At 40.7% G+C, this 23,677-nt stretch overlaps 1 protein-coding gene across 2 annotated transcripts in view; it reads left to right on the plus strand.

Moving 5' to 3' along the window:
* Positions 1–23,677, plus strand: part of enpp2 (ectonucleotide pyrophosphatase/phosphodiesterase 2) — a 117,492-nt gene that overhangs the window by 82,332 nt on the left and 11,483 nt on the right. Inside the window, exons 17-23 of one of the 2 annotated variants that reach the window (XM_034173898.1) lie at positions 2,733–2,820; positions 2,941–3,110; positions 13,457–13,592; positions 20,561–20,700; positions 20,972–21,107; positions 22,536–22,613; positions 22,701–22,833. In XM_034173898.1, coding sequence (XP_034029789.1) covers positions 2,733–2,820; positions 2,941–3,110; positions 13,457–13,592; positions 20,561–20,700; positions 20,972–21,107; positions 22,536–22,613; positions 22,701–22,833 — 881 coding nt within the window. The remainder of the gene's footprint in view (positions 1–2,732; positions 2,821–2,940; positions 3,111–13,456; positions 13,593–20,560; positions 20,701–20,971; positions 21,108–22,535; positions 22,614–22,700; positions 22,834–23,677) is intronic. The other variant, XM_034173899.1, reaches the window with a different exon arrangement.

Here is a 23,677-nt window from a genome sequence, read left to right on the forward strand (position 1 = left end):
AAGAACAGATCTATAGTGGATGCATCCCTGGAAGGATGCATTCTCTGAAGACCAGGACCCGTATCCATGAAGCAGCCCAGGGCTAAAAATAGCTCCTAGTGATGTTACTCTAAGAAAAATCTCAGAATTCCTCAAATTCTGAGACATTTCTTAGAATTTTCCCTTGGTAAGATGAAAGTTGTCCTCAAAGCACCTTTGGCCTTAAGAGAGCTCCTAAGGTGCCAAACTGGTACGAATAGGGAGGAGGACTTTTAAGAAGCCTAAGAGTGTCTTAAGCAGAGAAGATGGCAGAAAAAACAGAGATGAAACAGAGATATTCTCTGTATATAGGATGACAGTGAGTCTCTAACATACTTCCGGCTTGATCCATTAATTTTTTTTTATGTTAATTTACTGTCTTAATGTATTTATAAATTGTCTAGGTTCTTGTTATCATATACACACGATTAATATTATCATTATTTTAGTATGATTATTAATATTGTTATTTTCTTTTGTTATTGCTTCTATTTTGCCATTTGATTCTCCAGTGAACCACAATGGAAATAAGTGTTTTCACTTTGTTGTATCATGCATGTACGAGGGTAGACTGAAAAGTTCTAAGGCTCACCAAGAAGGAGAAATGCCATTTCAATAAAACTTGGCATGCATTAAGTTCAACTCTTCTGATGACTAACTGTGTTTTTTTCTTCCAGGTTGTGAGGTAGTTTGTGGTTCATAGCCAAGTTTGAAAGTTTGTGGTAGAGGGAAATGGCAAAAATGAACAAAATCTGGCATCGCAGTGTGATTAAGTACCTGCATAAGAAGGGGTTAAATCCCAAGGACATTCATGCCGATATGGTTGCTACATTAGGGGATGAAGCTCCCTCCATATCTACAGTGCAGAAGTGGGCAGCTGAATTTAAAAGGGGCAGAGAGAGCCTTGAAGACGACCCAAGGTCTGGGCGGCCTGCAACAGCCACAACCCAGAAAAACATTGACCTTGTTCATGAAATGGTGATGGATAACAGACGATCAACGATTAATCAGCTAGCAGATGCTGTGGGAATATCCCTTGAGAGAATTGAACACATTCTGCATGAAGAACTTGGAATGTCAAAGGTGTCAGCTCGGTGTGTGCCACGTCTTCTGACACCTGATCAGAAACGCACCAGGCTAGTCATGTCGAAGGCAAACTTGGTGCAATTTGAAGAGGATCCAGCCAGTTACATGGAACGTTTTCTTACCCAGGATGAGTGTTGGGTTCACCACTTTGAACCAGAGACAAAAAAAAACAATCAATGCAGTGGAAACACCCAAGGTCACCACCTCCAAAGAAGGCCAAGGTCGTTTTGTCTGCGGGGAAGGTCATGGTTTCAGTTTTCTGGGATGCCAAGGGCATTGTGTTCGTGGACTATCTTGAAAAGGGACAAACCATAAATGGACAGTACTATTCTAACCTATTGAGACATTTTCGCGAGGCTATCAAAAAGAAGCGACCAGGAAAGCTGACGAAAGGGGTGCTGTTCCATCAAGACAATGCCCCAGCTCACAAGTCAACAGTGGCCGTGGCCACTATCCACGAGAGTGGATTTGAACTGGTAGATCACCCACCATACTCGTCTGACTTGGCACCCTCGAACTTTCATCTGTTCCCAAACCTGAAAAAAACTTGGCTGGGAAGCACTATCGGAGCAATGATGAGGTGATGGCTGCTGTTGAGGATGAAAGCTTCTATGCCAAGGGAATCCAAGCACTCAAGCACCGCTGGAAGAAGTGTGTGGAGTTACAGGGAGACCATGTAGAAAAATAACCCTGAATTTGTTCAGTTCGACAACTGCATCATAGTCAGCCTTAGAACTTTTCAGCCTACCCTCGTATTTGTACTTACAATGAACTTACAAAATAAACTCACACATACACGCTTTTAATATATAGATATTGGGCATTTGAATGACCTACATTCAAACATTTTACCAAAACATTGTTCAAACTTTGTGTAACAATTCATTTAATTTTGCTGAGTTTCATCATCATAACATTCAGTTATCCTCACCATTACACGTGTTGATTTCACTGTCCATTCATGACTTAGAGGACGGAGTGCATTTGTTTTGTTTTGTTTTTATTTCTCCTCCCCTTTCTGTGACAACTATTCACAGCTCTTAGAGGACTGTGTCATACCTAGCAATGAGGTCAACCCCGCATTCTCACAAAGATAGGAGTTTTTGTCCCCTCCTGGTTCACTCTTAGGCTAAGATTCTGTGCTAAGAAATTTTAGGCTAAGTTAGGAGTTCTTTGAGAGGACTTTGAGATGCTTCGCGGATGTGGACCCTGATCTACAGAGAATGCAGGGATGCATAGAAGAATGCAGCCCCTGAATTGGGATACAGCCTGAGGGCGTAGAGAGGATTTGTGCTGATGTCACAGGTCAGAGGGCGTGGACTAACTTCCAGCATAGCGGTAATCAAGTGCTGTACTGTCAAAAAGTCCAACCTTATCTTCAAAACACTAAAACGATCATCACTAAATATCACATGACCTCCTTTGTGGAGCCCACAACAAACAGGCATTTCCTGTTTTCTTCCCTTCAGGTTTCCATTTGTTTATTATTTGCCTTAATCTTTGTGTGTTTTTCGTTGATGAAGATGATCAATGATTTTGATTTCTGATTTTTTTTTTATTTCTCACATTTAGAAATCTGTTTGACTTTTGGTTGTTCTTTGTGACATTTATCATCTTCCCACTTCCAGACTATCTTCCTGGGTTATGGGCCGACATTTAAGTTCAATACTAAAGTCCCGGCCTTTGAAAACATCGAGCTTTATAATGTCATGTGTGGTAAGACGTTTTTGAATTTGTGCGTGTAAATCAGTCACATGATTAACGCCGTCCGTGGATCATAGCGGATTTTTGATCATTCAGTTTTTCTCACTGATGTCAAACTGATGTCTGATCCAGATCTGCTGGGTCTCAAACCCGCTGCCAACAACGGAACCCACGGCAGCCTGAACCACCTGCTGAGGAGTCCTCCTTACAGACCTGCCGTGCCAGAGGAGGTCTCCAGACCCGTCTCCTCTGGCCCCACCTCTGCAGGGACAGACGACCTGGGCTGCACCTGTGACGAAAAGGTCAGCCGCCATGACGCTCTTATGGGTGGAGGTGGGGGGGTGGGGGGCTTACTAATGTTTATCAAACGCTGTCTTCATATGTAAGTGGACAATTTGATGAAATCAGCATTGATGCGCTTCTCCAATCACAGCCAGAGAATTAAATAGAGGATAGAGAGACTTTGTCAAAAAAGAGACATGAATTTCACGTTTTATTTTTAATAATGCTTTTGTGTTTTCCTCCACCATTAAGTTGTGACTGGACGAGCAACAGAAAAATGTTATTTTAACCAAAGTCTCTCCAACCTCAGTGTCTTTAGTCACTAAGATTTTCTTCATTCCCTTTAAAATTAAGTACATTTTGTCTTTGTTAATAGAAATGATTCTCCATGAGGTCCTTAGTTACATATTTTACTGTAAAATCTTTTATTCCTTTTTTTAAATTGTGCAGTTACGTATCATTCTTGTTTTCTAAGCGTTTTAACGAACACGTCCTCCGTCCTCAGCGCCACATCTGGATCTGGAGATCAGCGTGGTCACATGCTCCACACCAACACTCACGTGACGTGATCCACCTTAAAGGAGGCTTTTTTTAAGTATTCAGTATAAACTTACAGTAATAATAATAATAATAATAATAATAATAATAGTCTGTTTCCTTTATTTCTGTGTTTGAAATAATGATTGAAGAATATTAACAAGTTGCTTTGAATATTTTTTTTTAGTTAAAAAGAAATAAAAAAATATTAATGAATAAATGATTTTTTTTTAATGGCTGACATAACTGCAGGTTAAGTTGTTGGTGTGGAGCAGTGAAGGATGCTGGGAGGTTGTGGCTCACATCACGGTCACACAGGATGATTGACAAACTGTGATGACATCATGCATTGAAGTGTGATGTTGACAACGTGCACAGATGTGAGCACGAAGGTGGTTTGAACATTTCCCACTTTATGCTCTTTTAGGATGATTGGCTGTTGCTTTTTGTGTTTTTAATTCTCCAAACAGAGAAATTACAAAAACACGCTGCTGATCCTGAACATCGCTCAGACCCACTTCTAACCTTTAACCTTTTGTGGATATACAGGTACATGTAACACTTGTTTTGTCCTCCAGGTACAACTGCAGCTCATCAGAGTCAATCAGTCAGTCAGTCAGTCAGTCAGTCAGTCAGTCAGTCAGTCAGTCAGTCAGTCAGTCAGTCAGTCAGGTCCAGAATAGAGCTGTGTTCAAAATAACAGAAGGTTCAGCATCACTAAGCAGATTAATCACTGGTTTTGGTAGAAATTCTATTCCTACATGGCAAATAATTCACCCGTAGGTGTAGCAGAGTAGAAGAAGACCAACAGTCATCACATGCATCTGGCTGATTCTGTGTAATTGAATCATTAATTGAAAGGGGTGTGCTCAGAATAACAGCAGTGTGGAGTTCAGTTAGTGAGATCATTCACTCTGAGGAAAAAAGGTGACCCTTATTTAAGGACGAAGGCAGCACATGTTCCCCGGGCGCCTAATGGCGACTTCTGCTCCTACAGGCAATTAGGATGGGTTAAATGCAGTAGACACATTGTGCAGGCAACATGTTCTTTTGTGCATATGACAATAAAATTCTTTTGAATCCTTGAATCCTTGAATGTTGCCCTGCGACAGACTAGCGTCCTGTCCAGGGTGTGCCCGGCCTCACGCCCTGTGACTGCTGGGTCCACACGCGGGTCCAGGCGATGGATGGATAAGGCAGCACATGTTGTTCATGCTGGTTGTTGTTCATTTCTCTCTGGAAAATTTGACTAAAATGGTTTGTTCCAGACATTGTTCAGAAGACCAGCAAACTTTCTGTTGTGGCACCCAGGAACTGGAGACAGACTCAAATGCAGTGAGGCAGATTAAGGTGGAAAAGGCCAACGGTAACAATTTATTCAGAAAAATGTGCAAATGGTGCAGATGGAGTGGAGACCAGGAAGAGGGGTTACAGGTAGACGGGTCCCAGGTGCCAACAGGTAGGTGGGCCAGCAGAGCGGGGTGGCAGCTGCAGACTGCAAAAGAGAAGAAAAATATAACGAGTGGGTTGGCAAAACAAACCAAGGAGACACTAGGAAAGATAAAGGATTGGAAGAACACATGAGGAGGGCAGGTTACCATTTCCAGGGATGGAAGGATCTGGCGGCGTCCTCCAGTTCAGCACAGATTTAAATAGGATGCCGCAAATTGATGTAGGTGAAGTTGATCCACTCCGCAGGCAGGAAGACACAGGGAAGGGGAGATGACCAGCAACCTCAGACCGGCTCAGCTAAATGATCTCAAATGCTTCGAAATGGCATCAAAAATAGGAAAACGTGGACGAAAACAGAAAACCGTCATTCAAATGATTCAAAGAACAGACACAAAGACTCAGACAGTGATCAGCTCCAGGGTGATCAGAGAAGGTCTAAGTTACCTGTGAGTACTGCAACAGTCAGAAGATGCCTACGTGAAGACAAACTATGGGCCAGAGACCCCACAAAGGTGCTGAAGAGGTTAAAGTTTGACAAAGAACACAGACTGAGCTCAAGAGAAATGGAGCAACATTTTATGGACTGATGAAAGCAAGATTGTTTTTTGGGGTCTCGGGGCCACAGACAGTTTGTCAGACGACCCCCAAAAACTGAATTCAAGCCACAGTCCACTTCACTGAAGACAGTGAAGCCTGGTGGAGCATCATGATATGGGGATGTTTCTCATACTGTGGTGTCGGGTCTATTGATCACATACCAGGGACCATGGATCAGTTTGAACACATCAGAATACTTGAAGATGTCACGATGTCTTATGCAGAAGAGGAAATGCCCTTGAAATGGGTGTTTCAAAAAGACAACGACCCCAAACACACCAGCAAGTGAGTAGCATCTGGGCTGGCCACTCCAAGTCGCAGGACCTTAATCCAATAGAAAACTTGTGGGGTGACATCAAAAATACTGTTTCTGAGGGAAAACCAAGAAATACAGAGGAACGGTGGGATGTAATCCACTGGTCCTGGGCTGGAAAACCTGTTCACAAGTTGTTTGACACCATGAAACACAGATGTGAAGCAGTTTTCAGAAACACTGTTATACAACTAAATATTAGTTCAGTGATTCACAGGAAAGATAAATCTTCAGTTTATACATTAAATGTTTGAGTTTGTAAAGAAAAATACAGACACTGCTCTTTTTTGAACAGCCTAATATTCCTTTTTCTTCACTTTCTCTAAAGTAATAACAAATTTTTGTGTGTGTGGAAATAAAAGCTGTTTTAATGGTTTTAAGCTGTTGTTTTGAACACAACTGCATTTGGACATCCTGGCTGTCTACTGCAGCATCAAGCAAAGACTTTCAGTCTAATTTTTAAACCCTTTTAGATCCAAATCTGTTTTTTTTTTTTTTTTGATGTTTTTGTTTTGTTTATGTTAGTTGTTTTTGAAGGACCTAATGTAATGGGAAAAGTGTTTCCTTACCTGTGTCTTATTTAGGAAGCAGAGTTGTAGTCTTATACACCTCTCTGCAGCTTCTTTCCCCCTGCCATCCCCTCATTACCCCATCCCCGTAGAGACGGTGCCTGCTCCCAGACTACCAATAACCAGCAAAAATCTATTTAAGCATAAAAATTCAAAAAGAAAAAATAATATAGCACCTTCAACTGCACCACAGACTAAAACAGTTAAATGTGGTCTATTAAACATTAGGTCTCTCTCTTCTAAGTCCCTATTGGTAAATGATATAATAATTGATCAACATATTGATTTATTCTGCCTTACAGAAACCTGGTTACAGCAGGATGAATATGTTAGTTTAAATGAGTCAACACCCCCGAGTCACACTAACTGTCAGAATGCTCGTAGCACGGGCCGGGGCGGAGGATTAGCAGCAATCTTCCATTCCAGCTTATTAATTAATCAAAAACCCAGACAGAGCTTTAATTCATTTGAAAGCTTGACTCTTAGTCTTGTCCATCAAAATTGGAAGTCCCAAAAACCAGTTTTATTTGTTATTATCTATCGTCCACCTGGTCGTTACTGTGAGTTTCTCTGTGAATTTTCAGACCTTTTGTCTGACTTAGTGCTTAGCTCAGATAAGATAATTATAGTGGGCGATTTTAACATCCACACAGATGCTGAGAATGACAGCCTCAACACTGCATTTAATCTATTATTAGACTCTATTGGCTTTGCTCAAAAAGTAAATGAGTCCACCCACCACTTTAATCATATCTTAGATCTTGTTCTGACTTATGGTATGGAAATAGAAGACTTAACAGTATTCCCTGAAAACTCCCTTCTGTCTGATCATTTCTTAATAACATTTACATTTACTCTGATGGACTACCCAGCAGTGGGGAATAAGTTTCATTACACTAGAAGTCTTTCAGAAAGCGCTGTAACTAGGTTTAAGGATATGATTCCTTCTTTATGTTCTCTAATGCCATATACCAACACAGTGCAGAGTAGCTACCTAAACTCTGTAAGTGAGATAGAGTATCTCGTCAATAGTTTTACATCCTCATTGAAGACAACTTTGGATGCTGTAGCTCCTCTAAAAAAGAGAGCTTTAAATCAGAAGTGCCTGACTCCGTGGTATAACTCACAAACTCGTAGCTTAAAGCAGATAACCCGTAAGTTGGAGAGGAAATGGCGTCTCACTAACTTAGAAGATCTTCACTTAGCCTGGAAAAAGAGTCTGTTGCTCTATAAAAAAGCCCTCCGTAAAGCTAGGACATCTTTCTACTCATCACTAATTGAAGAAAATAAGAACAACCCCAGGTTTCTTTTCAGCACTGTAGCCAGGCTGACAAAGAGTCAGAGCTCTATTGAGCTGAGTATTCCATTAACTTTAACTAGTAATGACTTCATGACTTTCTTTGCTAACAAAATTTTAACTATTAGAGAAAAAATTACTCATAACCATCCCAAAGACGTATCGTTATCTTTGGCTGCTTCCAGTGATGCCGGTATTTGGTTAGACTCTTTCTCTCCGATTGTTCTGTCTGAGTTATTTTCATTAGTTACTTCATCCAAACCATCAACATGTTTATTAGACCCCATTCCTACCAGGCTGCTCAAGGAAGCCCTACCATTATTTAATGCTTCGATCTTAAATATGATCAATCTATCTTTGTTAGTTGGCTACTCACAGAACCCCATAATGACAACATGAAAAATTTTTCTGTGGAATTTTTGGAAGGTTGCCAGGACCCAAACTCATTCCATCCTGAGGTGGATTCAGCAAAGCAAAGACAACACACCTGCTGCTGAAGACCTGATCCGGATAGATTTTCTCAGTGACTTTTATGAGTGAGCAGATGGATACTTTTTAAATTTTATGATCAGGTGTGTCATCAGACAGCATTAGTGAAGGTTACAAATGATCTTCTTATGGCCTCAGACAGTGGACTCATCTCTGTGCTTGTTCTGTTAGACCTCAGTGCTGCTTTTGATACTGTTGACCATAAAATTTTATTACAGAGACTAGAGCATGCCATAGGTATTAAAGGCACTGCGCTGCGGTGGTTTGAATCATATTTGTCTAATAGATTACAATTTGTTCATGTAAATGGGGAATCTTCTTCACAGACTAAAGTTAATTATGGAGTTCCACAAGGTTCTGTGCTAGGACCAATTTTATTCACTTTATACATGCTTCCCTTAGGCAGTATTATTAGACGGTATTGCTTAAATTTTCATTGTTACGCAGATGATACCCAGCTTTATCTATCCATGAAGCCAGAGGACACACACCAATTAGCTAAACTGCAGGATTGTCTTACAGACATAAAGACATGGATGACCTCTAATTTCCTGCTTTTAAACTCAGATAAAACTGAAGTTATTGTACTTGGCCCCACAAATCTTAGAAACATGGTGTCTAACCAGATCCTTACTGTGGATGGCATTACCCTGACCTCTAGTAATACTGTGAGAAATCTTGGAGTCATTTTTGATCAGGATATGTCATTCAAAGCGCATATTAAACAAATATGTAGGACTGCTTTTTTGCATTTACGCAATATCTCTAAAATCAGAAAGGTCTTGTCTCAGAGTGATGCTGAAAAACTAATTCATGCATTTATTTCCTCTAGACTGGACTATTGTAATTCATTATTATCAGGTTGTCCTAAAAGTTCCCTAAAAAGCCTTCAGTTAATTCAAAATGCTGCAGCTAGAGTACTGACGGGGACTAGAAGGAGAGAGCATATCTCACCCATATTGGCCTCTCTTCATTGGCTTCCTGTTAATTCTAGAATAGAATTTAAAATTCTTCTTCTTACTTATAAGGTTTTGAATAATCAGGTCCCATCTTATCTTAGGGACCTCGTAGTACCATATCACCCCAATAGAGCGCTTCGCTCTCAGACTGCAGGCTTACTTGTAGTTCCTAGGGTTTGTAAGAGTAGAATGGGAGGCAGAGCCTTCAGCTTTCAGGCTCCTCTCCTGTGGAACCAGCTCCCAATTCAGATCAGGGAGACAGACACCCTCTCTACTTTTAAGATTAGGCTTAAAACTTTCCTTTTTGCTAAAGCTTATAGTTAGGGCTGGATCAGGTGACCCTGAACCATCCCTTAGTTATGCTGCTATATATTTCTTTCTCTTTTTGCTCTGTATGCACCACTCTGCATTTAATCATTAGTGATCGATCTCTGCTCCCCTCCACAGCATGTCTTTTTCCTGGTTCTCTCCCTCAGCCCCAACCAGTCCCAGCAGAAGACTGCCCCTCCCTGAGCCTGGTTCTGCTGGAGGTTTCTTCCTGTTAAAAGGGAGTTTTTCCTTCCCACTGTAGCCAAGTGCTTGCTCACAGGGGGTCGTTTTGACCGTTGGGGTTTTACATAATTATTGTATGGCCTTGCCTTACAATATAAAGCGCCTTGGGGCAACTGTTTGTTGTGATTTGGCGCTATATAAAAAAATTGATTGATTGATTGATTGATTATTTCACTGACAGTGAACAAAAATAGAAGTCATATGTAAACTACAGCCCCAATTCCAATGAAGTTGGGACGTTGTGTAAAATGTAATGTTCATTTTGAAATGGATACCTGCAACATGTTTCAAAAAAGCTGGGACAGTGGTATGTTTACCACTGTGTTACATCACCTTTCCTTCTAACAACACTCAATAAGCATTTGGGAACTGAGGACACTAATTGTGAGTGTCATGAGCATCCCAAAAAGGCTCAGCCATTCACAAGCTAAGATGGGGTGAGGATCACCACTTTGTGAACAGCTGCATGAAAAAAATAGTCCAACAATTTAAGAACAATGTTTCTCAATGTTCAATTGCAAGGAATTTAGGGATTCCATCATCTACAGTCCATAATATAATCAGAAGATTCAGAGAATCTGGAGAATTTTCTACGTGTAAGCGGCAAGGCCAAAAACCAACATTCAATGCCCTCAGGCGGCACTGCATTAAAAACCGACATCATTGTGTAAAGGATCTTACTGCGTGGGCTCAGGAACACTTCAGAAAACCATTGTCAGTTAACACAGTTCGTTGCTACATCTACAAGGGCAAGTTACAACTCTACCATGCAAAGCGAAAGCCACACATCAGCAACATCCAGAAACACCACCACCTCCTCTGGGCTCGAGCTCATCTGAAATGGACAGACGCAAAGTGGAAAAGTGTGCTGTGGTCTGATGAGTCCACATTTCAAATTGTTTCTGGAAATCATGGAAAAAAGAGGAAAAAGACCATCCAGATTGTTACCAGCGCAAAGTTCAAAAGCCAGCATCTGTGATGGTATGGGGGTGTGTTAGTGCCCATGACATGGACAACTTACACATCTATGATGGCACCAACAATGCTGAAAGGTACATCCAGGTTTTGGAGCAACACATGCTGCCATCCAAGCAACGTCTTTTTCAGGGACGTCCCTGCTTATTTCAGCAAGACAATCCAAGCCACATTCTGCACGTGTTACAACAGCGTGGCTTCGTAGTAAAAGAGTGCGGGTACTAGACTGGCCTGCCTGCAGTCCACACCTGTCACCCATTGAAAATGTGTGGCGCATTATGAAGTGCACAATACGACAACGGAGACTCCGGACTGTTGAACAACTAAAGTCGCACATCAAGCAAGAATGGGAAAGAATTCCACCTACAGAGCTTCAACAATTAGTGTCCTCATTTCCCAAATGCTTATTGAGTGTTGTTATAAGGAAAGGTGATGTAACACAGTGGTAAACATACCACTGTCCCAGCTTTTTTGAAACGTGTTGCAGGCATCCATTTCAAAATGAGCAAATATTTGCACAAAAACAATAAAGTTTATCAGTTTGAACATTAAATGTCTTGTCTTTGTGGTGTATTCAATTGAACATACTCAACAAAAATATAAACGCAACACTTTTGGTTTTGCTCCCATTTTGTATGAGATGAACTCAAAGATCTAAAACTTTTTCCACATACACAATATCACCATTTCCCTCAAATATTGTTCACAAACCAGTCTAAATCTGTGATAGTGAGCACTTCTCCTTTGCTGAGATAATCCATCCCACCTCACAGGTGTGCCATATCAAGATGCTGATTAGACACCATGATTAGTGCACAGGTGTGCCTTAGACTGCCCACAATAAAAGGCCACTCTGAAAGGTGCAGTTTTATCACACAGCACAATGCCACAGATGTCGCAAGATTTGAGGGAACGTGCAATTGGCATGCTGACAGCAGGAATGTCAACCAGAGCTGTTGCTCGTGTATTGAATGTTCATTTCTCTACCATAAGCCGTCTCCAAAGGCGTTTCAGAGAATTTGGCAGTACATCCAACCAGCCTCACAACCGCAGACCACGTGTAACCACACCAGCCCAGGACCTCCACATCCAGCATGTTCACCTCCAAGATCGTCTGAGACCAGCCACTCGGACAGCTGCTGAAACAATCGGTTTGCATAACCAAAGAATTTCTGCACAAACTGTCAGAAACCATCTCAGGGAAGCTCATCTGCATGCTTGTCGTCCTCATCGGGGTCTCGACCTGGCTCCAGTTCGTCGTCGTAACCGACTTGAGTGGGCAAATGCTCACATTTGCTGGCATTTGGCACGTTGGAGAGGTGTTCTCTTCACGGATGATGTGAAGGAGATGTGATGCACTGCATGAGGCAAATGGTGGTCACACCAGATACTGACTGGTATCCCCCCCCAATAAAACAAAACTGCACCTTTCAGAGTGGCCTTTTATTGTGGGCAGTCTAAGGCACACCTGTGCACTAATCATGGTGTCTAATCAGCATCTTGATATGGCACACCTGTGAGGTGGGATGGATTATCTCAGCAAAGGAGAAGTGCTCACTATCACAGATTTCGACTGGTTTGTGAACAATATTTGAGGGAAATGGTGATATTGTGTATGTGGAAAAAGTTTTAGATCTTTGAGTTCATCTCATACAAAATGGGAGCAAAACCAAAAGTGTTGCGTTTATATTTTTGTTGAGTATTTGTAAATCAATGTATTCTGTTTTTATTTACATTTTACACAACGTCCCAGCTTCATTGGAATTGGGGTTGTATGAACCACTGAAAAACACAATAAATTGCTACAACACAAACTTATTGTTTTAAATTACAATGATAAATTGTGTGCAAACTCACACATTTAAACACAAAAATATGCACCTCATGGTGTTTTGTGAGTTGTTGCTCTGACATTCGGAAACGTTTTTCTCGTGAATGCCCAGGGTCCTCGCTCGGGGTTCTGGACTTGTCAATTTAGTTTCCCTCACAACACGTGGCTGATCATAGAATTTAAGGGGTTTCTGTGAAATCATTGCTGTGGACTATCAAATATAATATAGTCGATCCATTTTGAGACCCCCTTCCAGCTCGGGGCCCTGGGTAATGACCTAGATTCCCTACCCTGTTGCAATGCCCCCAATTACAGATTATGATTTTCTTTGATTGATTTTTTTTTATTCCAGTTTTGGGTAACATTCTAATTATTATTTTTTTGTTTGTCTTGTTTTTGTCCCCCTCATGTGTCATTGACCTCACTGTGATACCTGCCATCAGTGACAGATGCAAATGTTTGTATGTTTGACTTGTTATTGTATTTGTTTTGCAACTTTTTTCTGCAAAATACTGAATATCTGTGATGCTTCTCTTTGCTTTCTGCAGCTGGAATCCCTTCATCTTCAGTTCACTCAGTTCAGACCTGAAACAATCTGCTGCTCATTAAAGGCATCACTGTTCATTGGGCTTTGTGATGTCACAACCTCAGTACCGTTACGCGTCTACGCTCTGACCCGCGTGGACTGGAGCTGAATTGGACCCGGCCGTATTCCTCATTGTTTCTCTTCTCTGTGTTTGTGATTTCATGTTGATCTCTGGCAAGAGATTGTTTCAATCTCCAATCTTTTTGCAGTTGCGTGTAAAAAGTAGGGGCCAGAGAGGTTTGAAAGTGACCCTTGTACGAGGCTATAACCTGGAGTCACTCTGGCTCTGTCTCTTACAGAACAAAGTGGACGAGCTAAACCAGCGACTGAGGCAAGCTATTGATGGTCAGTCTCTCCTGATCATACTGAAAATCTTAAACTGTGCCAAATTCATCATCTGTGCTTTGAACTTGGATGCTGAAAATCCCATTTAAATGTAAACAGTAAATCATCTTGACATGACTTTTAAAGAATGCGAGTCATTTTGATGTTTGATCCAAACTACCTGATTTTCCAGACTATACGTCACGTGGGAGTATTAGCAGTGGTGGGCACAGTTCCGATAAAAGTTCTGATAACAGATAATTCTCAAAGATAATGTTTTCATTATCGGATTATCTTTTTAGATAACTTTAAAAACCATTATCGGACTAATTATCTTCTGATAAATTTTTTGTCTGATAACTTTTAGACCGCTAACGTAGTAAACAAAGCTGAACAGCAACATTTTTAAAATTTAAAATCATTTGAGCACCTACCTGTTAAAAGTTTCCTAACAGATGTGTAGTTCTACCCTCTGCAAACAGAAGACAGCTGCTTCCAGGAGAAACCACTCTACCCTCTGCAGACAAAAGAGAACCAGTCACAAAAAAAAAAGAAAAATAATTTTGTTTAACACCATACTGATACACTGGCAATATCACGCAAGTCATCCAGAGGCATACATTTTTAACTTATGGTTCAAATTTTAACCAAACTAATTTTTGACAAGTTATTTAAAATTACTGTCATGTCTGAACTTTTATAAAGTGAAAATATCAGATATATGTTTTAGTTTTAAAGTAATGTGCTAATTTTTAAGGTTTTAGTGAGCACATGCTGTGCCCAGCGGTGCATTATGGGTATGATAGGGTAATCTCAGTACGTTCACGACAGGACAAATGCATTTCAGACACTCTGTTCAGGCTCCACGGACAACAGCATTAAACTCTAGTGCCTAACACTCTCGTGAATATATTCTCTGGGTTTATAGACATTGTTATTGTATTTGCGTTTGTTAAATTCCACGCATCTTAAATGTAGCAGACATGAATTATCTGGAATTTTGTTTTGGCAAGTTTTCAAGGCCTCTACTGCCATCTACTGGCCAGTAGTGTTCATAGCAGGTCATGGCAGTATTCATCCTGAAGCTGAGGCAACACTGTATGATATTTTTAATCACTGTACTTGGTTTCAGTTCAAACTGTACCACAGAACCGCACAGTGTAAAAGTTCAGAGCACACGATTTATGTTCTCACACACATTGTACGTTCAAAAACCACACGTCAAATTCATGTTTCCAGAAGCAAAACGTAAGCATTTTTTTCAAACTTAATTAAAAAAAACTCTCGATGGGAGACATCAAAGTTTAAAAACAAAACAAAACAAAAACATTACAAGACAGCTCTGCGGTGTTTGGACAGGCACAGTGCGAGCAGTTGGATGCTTGTAGCTCTTCAGCAGCAGGTACCCTCATGACGGCCGACCAGAATATCAAACAGTTTTGATTTTCATTCGACCATACGATCGGCGATCAGGAGGTGGTCGTGAGATGTTAAACGCAGCTTGTTACTCCATATACACTACACGATGCAGGACATGCGATTAACCTGAAACGCCGTCCAAAAAATTCTCGCACGAATGAAAAATCATCTGATAAAGGGCCAAAACTCGCACAGTGTAAAGCCAACATTTATGCGTCAGGACAATATTGAGTGCACGTTTTACAATATAATAAAACGTGCGCACGTTCTCTCCACATGCAAAACATTTTGCGATGACACTTCCAGGGCTCCGTAAAAATGTCTATTTTTACAAATAAAAAAATGGAATATTTTACAAAAGCACATTTATCTGTAAACACCAACACACGACACACGTCACATGTTTGTTTACATAATGAATGACTGAACCAATCAGTGTTTAGCAGAGGCACTTTTACCCAGAATCCTTTGGGATCTGTCTGTGTTTGTTACAAAACCTCAGAATTAGTGCATTATTCAACAATAAAATATATATGTTATATTTTAACTTTGTGCAAACGACAGAATTGACATTAATGGAGTTATTCTATCAGTATTCACACCAAACCATAAGTCAGTATGACTTTATTTTCCAAACCCTCCACCTGACTGGAACATTGTGATTGGTAGAGAGCTGGCTTTGTGGCTGCTCGTAGGGTGCTGCTGTGCTGGAAGCTGTGTAGTAAACAAGAGCTTCCAGCAGGGGGCAAGATGTTCAAAGACAGAAGTGTGGGCTAATTGTTTGGTTCTGTTGTCGTTTTTGATGCTGCTAGAAGCGAATGTGGTGTTAAAACTCAAATTCAGTTTATTAGTAGTTGCAAATGTACCAGAGACAATACTGTAAGTTATCGGTTATCTGTAACTTCCGATACATTTTTGGGTGGTTTATCGTTTTATCTTTATCAAAGATAACTTTTCATTTTTCTGATTATCTGTTATCGAAGTTAATTTTTTGGTTATCTGTGCCCACCACTGAGTATTAGTTATATCTGTTCAAAAATGTGTCATACTCTGTAAGTTGTTTTTCCTTTTGGTAAACCTGGTACTACTGTTACATGAGACAAGACACAAAATTAATTTAATCAGCACATTATTTACTTATTCTTAACACAAACATCTTACTAATGTTACTGTATAAAGCACAAAGACCTCAAAGTAAACTGCTTCTTGTCGCCACTTAACGGATGAAAACGTCAAGAAGGAGGTAAACATGTATGTTGACCTGACTAAATGTAAACAAACTTTTCATTTGATTGTAGATATTTTTAAAAGATTACAGATAGCCTAGCCATCCTCCTTGTTGACCTCCAGCTGTCCCACACAATGCAAACAAGTGGAGTTCAGAGTAATGTGAAGTTTATATTCTCTCAGTTTATTCAAGATCATCGTCTTTCAGCTTGAGAGCATGATTTATTAATTTCACTCATTCTCTAAAATCCAGCTCATCCTCATTCAGATCTTGTTCTTCTTGTTTTATGGTGGTTGGCATCCAGTTTAAAGGTGCATTATAGCCACCTTCTGCTCCAGAGTGTGAATCACAGTACAGGAGCAGCTTTTCATGCATGCAGACTGTACCATTTTGGGGACATAGAAGAAAATGCAATATTTTTGATAAATAAGTGATTTCCAAACATACGTTCGCAAGACCAGTCAAACAAGTTTAAAAAAAACATGACATAGTCTTGAAAACATGATGTTGAGGTGTCATTCATGTTAATTTAATTGCAACCAGTTTCTTTATGGAGACTTTACAAGTATTTTAAAATACCTTTTCAGTGTGCCACTTGTTTGAGTTTGTTCTGGCGCAACATTTAAATCAAAATACTACAAATAAAATGAAGTAGAGGGGGATCTATTCAAGAGTAACAACCTGATATACCTCCTGCCCATATAACTCCAGAGGTTAAAATGGACTAGCCGGTTTTAAGACCATAGGTGTATTCTTGCCAGTCCAGTTCAAACCCTGAGTATTATTTTGGCAAGTCTATTTCAACCCCCCTGCCTAAACTACAGCAGAAGTTAAAAATGCACAAGCCTGTTTTATATCCCAGTTATATTCTTGATTATTCCATTTTAAACCCTGTAGTAGGGTAAGTGTAGCCATTAAGCCCACCAAAATCTAAGTTTTGCTATTTTTCCTATATATTGACATAATTTGTAAGTGACATCATTTGTTAAAGGGCAAGATTTACCTCTCATTTGAATATTTAGGAATTAGTTGATGTACAATTCAGAAAGACGTAATTAAGAAATTTGTCTGGAATGGGCTTAATTGGTACCATAGTACCATTTAAGCCCATGTGCGTTCCAAATAAGCCCATAACATCATTTATTGATAAAATAAACTTGTTTAATGCAATGATTAATGCTCAAAAATATAATTAATGCAATATATTTTATAAATGATAGTGAAAATGTTTAAAAAAAATCCCTTTTGAACAAGATCATCATCTGAACAAATGACATACATGACAAACACAACACAGTACAGTGAATGTAGTTTCATTTCAGGCAATTCAATTAAAAATAAACAGCAATATATATTTATTGGATAACAGTGAACATGTCTTTTTTTTAAAAAATTACATTTATATTTACATATTAAAATTTATTTTATCTATCTATATATCTCTCTGTCTATCCATCTCTATCTGTGCACACACACACACACACACACACACACACACACACACACACACACACACACACACACACACACACACACGCAGACCCATCTTCAACTGCTTAAGTCCAGTTAAGGGTCACGGGGGGCTGGAGCCTATCCCAGCAGTCATAGAGCACGAGGTGGGGTTCACCCTCAACAGGACGCCAGTCTGTCACAGGGCCACAAACAGACAAACAAACACATTCACACCTGCGTGCACACCTACAGACAATTTAAAGTTTTCAATCCACCTAACCTGTGTCTAGTAAAGTAGATCAGTAATTTAAAGTCACACAGTGAACTGTTACTTTTAAACACTTTTGAACAGAAAAATGTATTTAACTTGTATTAGAGGAAATACATGAGGTGGGCTTAAATGGCGCAAGATGAACTTAAATGGTTCCACCGTGTGGAAGCTTAAAAAAGACAATGCTTTCCTTTCAAAATGTAAAATATGCCCACAAAACTATACATTGCACCACACATTAGCCGTTATACTGTGGACAAATTTAGAAATATAAAGTTTTTGTCATTGAATATTATTAGCAAGTGCTCGCTGTAGTTTGCATGCATTTTGATGGAATGTACCATTTAAGCCCACCCGTTTAAAAAAGTTAATTCATGAAATTAATCAGCTCCACAGAACAGTTTATGATGCATTTATCTAAATATCAATGTTAAATGAATAACAAAATGCTTAATATTTGTAGCTGACAATCTTAGTTCTTGTGGCAGAGTAGCATTAACAGGGCTAGGTGTGTTAGCATGTGATCAGCTATGTTTGCTTGCTCATTAAACGAGAGTTATGTATGTAATTACGGTTCTATGAATTCCGGATGACCGCCAGAGGGTGGTGCTTTAGCACCTGGATTATTCCGTGTGGGCATGAGCAGTGGTCGAGTCTTATACCAACAAACTCACGCCAGTAGGTGTGACCTGGGTGACGTCAGCAACAGTATATAAGCGCACATTACCCAGCATTCAGTTCTTTTGGAATCTATCGCCTGGACTCCGAGTGACAACTAACTCTGGCGGCCATCTGGAATTCATAGAACCGTAGTTACATACGTAACTCTCGTTCTATTTCATTCCTTCTGACTGCCAGAGGGCAGTGCTTTAGCACCTGGATGACCTTATACCAGCAAGGTCACGAGGAATGTGCACTTACCAAACCTCAAATGTGCACTTACCAACCTCAGCCACAGTTTGAGAAGGCTGATAATATGGCCATCGCCACAGGGTGAGGAGCAGCTACATTCACTCTATAGAAGTGGGCAAAAGTACAGGAGGAAGCCCATGTTGCTGCAGTACAGATGTCAGTCAGTGGCACACCTCTCAGGGCAGCCCAGGAGGTGGATATGACAGGTTGAATGACATTGCACTAGAGGAAGTTGACAGTCGCTGTTCCTGTAAGCTTGCAATATAGTGGTAACATCCCATCGCGACAGTCTTTGCTTGGACAAGGCGCAGCCCTTCCTGGGGCCCCCATAGCAGACAAACAGAGCATCACTTTTGTGAAACACAGCTGTCAATTCAGTATAACTTCTAAGTGCACGAACAGGGCACACCAGGTTAGAATTAGCTTCTGCAGTAGATCAAGGGGTAAAGACAGCCAAGGTAAACGACTGATTAGCATGGAATGGTAAAACTGTCTTTGGTAATAAGGAGGGGTTTGGCCATAGAGTAATCCCTGACCCATCAGTATTCCAGCGCATGCAGTTGTCAGCAATTGACATGGCATGGAGCTCTCCAATGTGCTTTGCGCCTTAAATAGCAAGGAGGAATGCAATCTTAATTGACAACCAGCTGAGGTCACTGGCACCCAGTGGCTCAAACAGCGAAGATCATAAACCCTCAAGAACCATCCTCAAGAACCAGCCATCCTCAGAGGCCGAAGGCGAAGAGCACCTTAATGGGTACACTTACCCTATTGCTTAGGCAAAGCTGTTTCATACGGTCTGCCCAGATTATACCTAACAACCCTATCCCACAGGATGCCATTCTATTACGAATGGGCTAAAACAGCTTACTCTGGCTTGCCGCCTGTCAGGCTGGCTTATAAAGTGCAGACTTGGCAACCTGCTTGAAAATTAAAGCTGTGCCCAGCTGCGTTCTCAGTCAGAACAACAACAAACACTGCTTTTTCTTCAAATTTTTACCCCGTTGGAGCACAATCAAACAAGTATCAATCTGTACTCAGTAGGAATACCCCGTTTAAAGATGTTTGAACATGAATGAAGCTGTTAGACTACGAACACCCGAAAGTGACCGCCCAACAATGCCGATTTGGTGAACTGGGGTGAAATTCACCCCGATTTCAAAACTGTTGTTGATGATGGCCGAAACAACTACATAAATCAAGTTTGTTGAAGAAGATCAACAAGTTGTTATAATGCTTCAAAATACAGCCCAGTTTGCCATTCGGGATGAAACAGGAAGGAAGGACGCTCTGTGGATTAGGGGTATAAGGTTAAAATTGGCTTGCCTGTTTAATATCTGAGTACATTCTTGGCTCGTTCAGTTTATACTCAGTGGTATCATGTAGGGAAAGATTTTTCATACCCCTCTGGTGAAGGTTATACAGCGATATTTGGCTCAAACATCAAAATGGCTGGTATGGACCTTTTTTAAAAACCTACAGGAAGTAGCCCGTTCTTACATTTTTTTTTAAATGCAAAAATCTGAATTTTCCTGAACTTTTCAGATATGTTGTGTTTCAGTTGATCTAATCCTTCATTGTAGCGTCATTACCCGCTGTGGTGAATTTTTAGAGATTATTGTTCATTCAGGTTTCAGTGTTTAGAGTAGATCTGCTTTTTAAAAGTACCGTACGTGCCACAGTTCTGTCACCTTTATTTGCTCTCAGATAGCAGGAACCTGCCGTACGGTCGGCCTGCTGTCCTGTTCCGTACCAAATACTCCATCCTCCACCACAGCGACTACATCAGCGGTTACAGTGAAACTCTCTCCATGCCCCTGTGGACGTCGTACACTGTCAGCAGACAGGTACTTCAACTGCAGGGATGTAACAGATTTCCAGTTAACATTCAGTATTAGGCAGGATTTGATTTGAATTTGTGATTTAGTAAGCAGTAAAGATCTCAGTCACACTGAGAGAAGGAGGGAGAGATGTGCATGTGAATGAGTGGATTAACATTTCCTGTCGGGATCAGAAGATCCTGTTCATACAGTCACACAACCAAACATTTTCTTTAAACACTGACAAACAAGAATTTGATCTGACGGTATGGTTATGTGACTTCACGGTGTCCTCCAGGTGGAAGTGTCGTCTCTTCCTGATGTTCTGTCCAACTGCGTGAGACCAGACTCCCGAGTCCCGCCAGCCTTCAGTCAGTCTTGTACCAATTACAGAGCAGACAAACAGATCACGTACGCTTTCCTGTACCCGCCACGTAAGTACGCAACGCCATCGTCAAGCTCTTCTACTTTCAAATGTGCTGATTTGAGTGTCCTGGATGGCCACTAGGAGGCAGTCATGCACTATTTTGTTCAGAAAAAGTGGCATTGGCCACAGAGGCCAGACATCCCACGTTGCGTATTATTATAAACTGATGTCCATAAGTATTTGGACACTGCAGACATACATTTTTCATCCACACAACTGCTTTCTTCTTCTGTTATCTTTTGTTTTTGGACCATTCTCTGTAAACCCCAGAGATGCTTCTGTGTGAAAATCCTGGTAGATCAGCAGTTTCTGAAATACAACTATGCCACGTTCAAAGTCACTTAAATCTCCTTTTTTCCCCATTGTGATGTTCAGTTTGAACCTCAGCAAGTCATCTCCACCACGTATAGATGACTAAATGCATTGAGTTGCTGCCATGTGATTGGCTGATTCTCTGTTTGTGTGAATAGGTAATTGAACAGCCGTACCTAATAAAGCGGCCGGTGAGTGCAAAAAAGACAGGAGACATTCAGAATGGTGATTTCTCAGAGTTGGGTAAAGAGATACCCACAGTTACTATTGAACACTAATATGAAGTCGTCACCTTTCGGTTGTTGATGTGACCTTTGGCATTGTGTTTTGACTTGGACTTCCCTTGCAAAGATATCAGCATCACCAGACACCTCCATCCAGCAACCTCATGATGCTCCACAAGCTCTCCAGGTCTTTAGGGTCCTGGTGCTAGCTGCCTTGCTGTATGGTTGTGAGACTTGGACGCGACCCAGTGACCTAAGGTGACGACTCGATATCTTTGGTAGCAGGTCCCTTCGAAGGATCCTTGGATACCACTGGAATGACTTTGTATCAAACGAGTGGTTATTAAGAGAGACAAGGATGAGGAGGATCACTTACATTGTGAGGGAGCATCAGTAGCATCGTGAGAACTCCAGTAGCTGAAGAAGGTCAAGGGGACGTCCACTTTTCACCTGGCTGCAGCATAGAGATGGTTATTTTAGAGATGTGGGACTGGACTGGTTTTCTGTCTTGTTGTTTTCCATCCAGGACTAAAGGCGCTTCGGTGGTGTTGTGGATGTGGCAAAGTTCAGCACCCACACTTGACTTGAGGTGTTTTGAGTTAGTTTTGCCTACATAAACCTGTATATTAGGGATCATCCAATTATTGACGGCAATAATTGGTGCCGATAATTCGGTCGACCCCAGCTGTAGTCCTGCTGTCTCTACCATGTCTTACTTGCATATAAGGTTTTTAAATGTCAGTGTGACTTTAAACCTGGTTAAATAATGAAGTGGAAAAAGAGTTTATATCTTCTCTTAAGTAAATCACAATGAACTCATTTGCACGACTCATTGTCACAGTTAAGGCGCTGACCTCTCTGAGGGCTTGTTTTAATTTGACCTTTTCATTTTCTAACAGAATTATCCTCAACACTAGACAGAAAATATGACGCTGTCCTCATCACCAACACCGTCCCCATGTATCCTGCTTTCAAGAGTAAGTCCTGCCCACACACCTGCTGAAATGTTCTTTAGCGTTCTGTCCCATCATCCTCTGTTTTCTGTGTTTGTTCCTCATCATCAGAGGTTTGGGGTTATTTCCAGAGAGCGCTGGTGAAGAAATTTGCCAACGAGCGAAACGGCGTGAACATTCTGATCGGACCCATATTTGACTACGACTTCAACGGAATCAGAGACACAGCGGAGAAGATGAAAGAGTAAGGGCCCGCTTTACCCACAATTCATCACTGCCAATGCAAGTTCAGGGTGGGAACTAAGAACAGTCCAATGAGGAGCCAACGTGATGGCTCCGTGAGCTAAAAATTTAGCGCTACATTTATGTACAGTTTCTGCCAAATATTTGAACAGATTTACAGAAATTCAAGTTGTTAAAACTCTAAACACAAAGTCAAAAGAGTTCATAACAAAAACAGGTTTGGTTTCATGAGGCCATGATACATATTCAGATACACGTGTGCGGAAATAATTTTTTGTTGTTGTTGTCTTGAAATAGCATTTACAGTATTCCATGTATATACAACACAAATGCTACCTATTTTATGTTGCATGGAGTAAAACAGTAATTTCACCTGTGAGAAACACAACACGTGTTGGGGCCTTTTTTCTACTCTGACACATTACTCCATCAGCCAGTACACAACTTTGACCTAATCGCTTACAATCCAGCCTCAGTGTACCATGACCTACACCAAAAATGTATGGTGGCCATTCCAGGGTGGTAACTGTAGCCATGTAGGGGCTGATTGAAGAATTATACAGGGGTCAAAATTTCAAAATGCTCTAATCATATTGAAAACTATACCGCATTATTTGTCTGATTATAATGATTCCAAAAAGGTATAGTTTGGACAATCTATGACTGAATGGTCTGGAGTTATGGGGTAAAAACCACAAAAATGTTGACAAGGGCCAATAGAACGTTGTTACATTGTCTGGCGCATGTGCACTGAGTACTCTGCAAGTTGCTCATGTAGAACATCATGGGGTGCAGCGCCTTTTAGTGCTTACATATATCCCCGTGAAACTACACAGACATGACTG

This window comes from Thalassophryne amazonica, chromosome 7 (assembly GCF_902500255.1).
Source record: "Thalassophryne amazonica chromosome 7, fThaAma1.1, whole genome shotgun sequence".
In the NCBI taxonomy this organism is placed as follows: Eukaryota; Metazoa; Chordata; class Actinopteri; order Batrachoidiformes; family Batrachoididae; genus Thalassophryne; species Thalassophryne amazonica.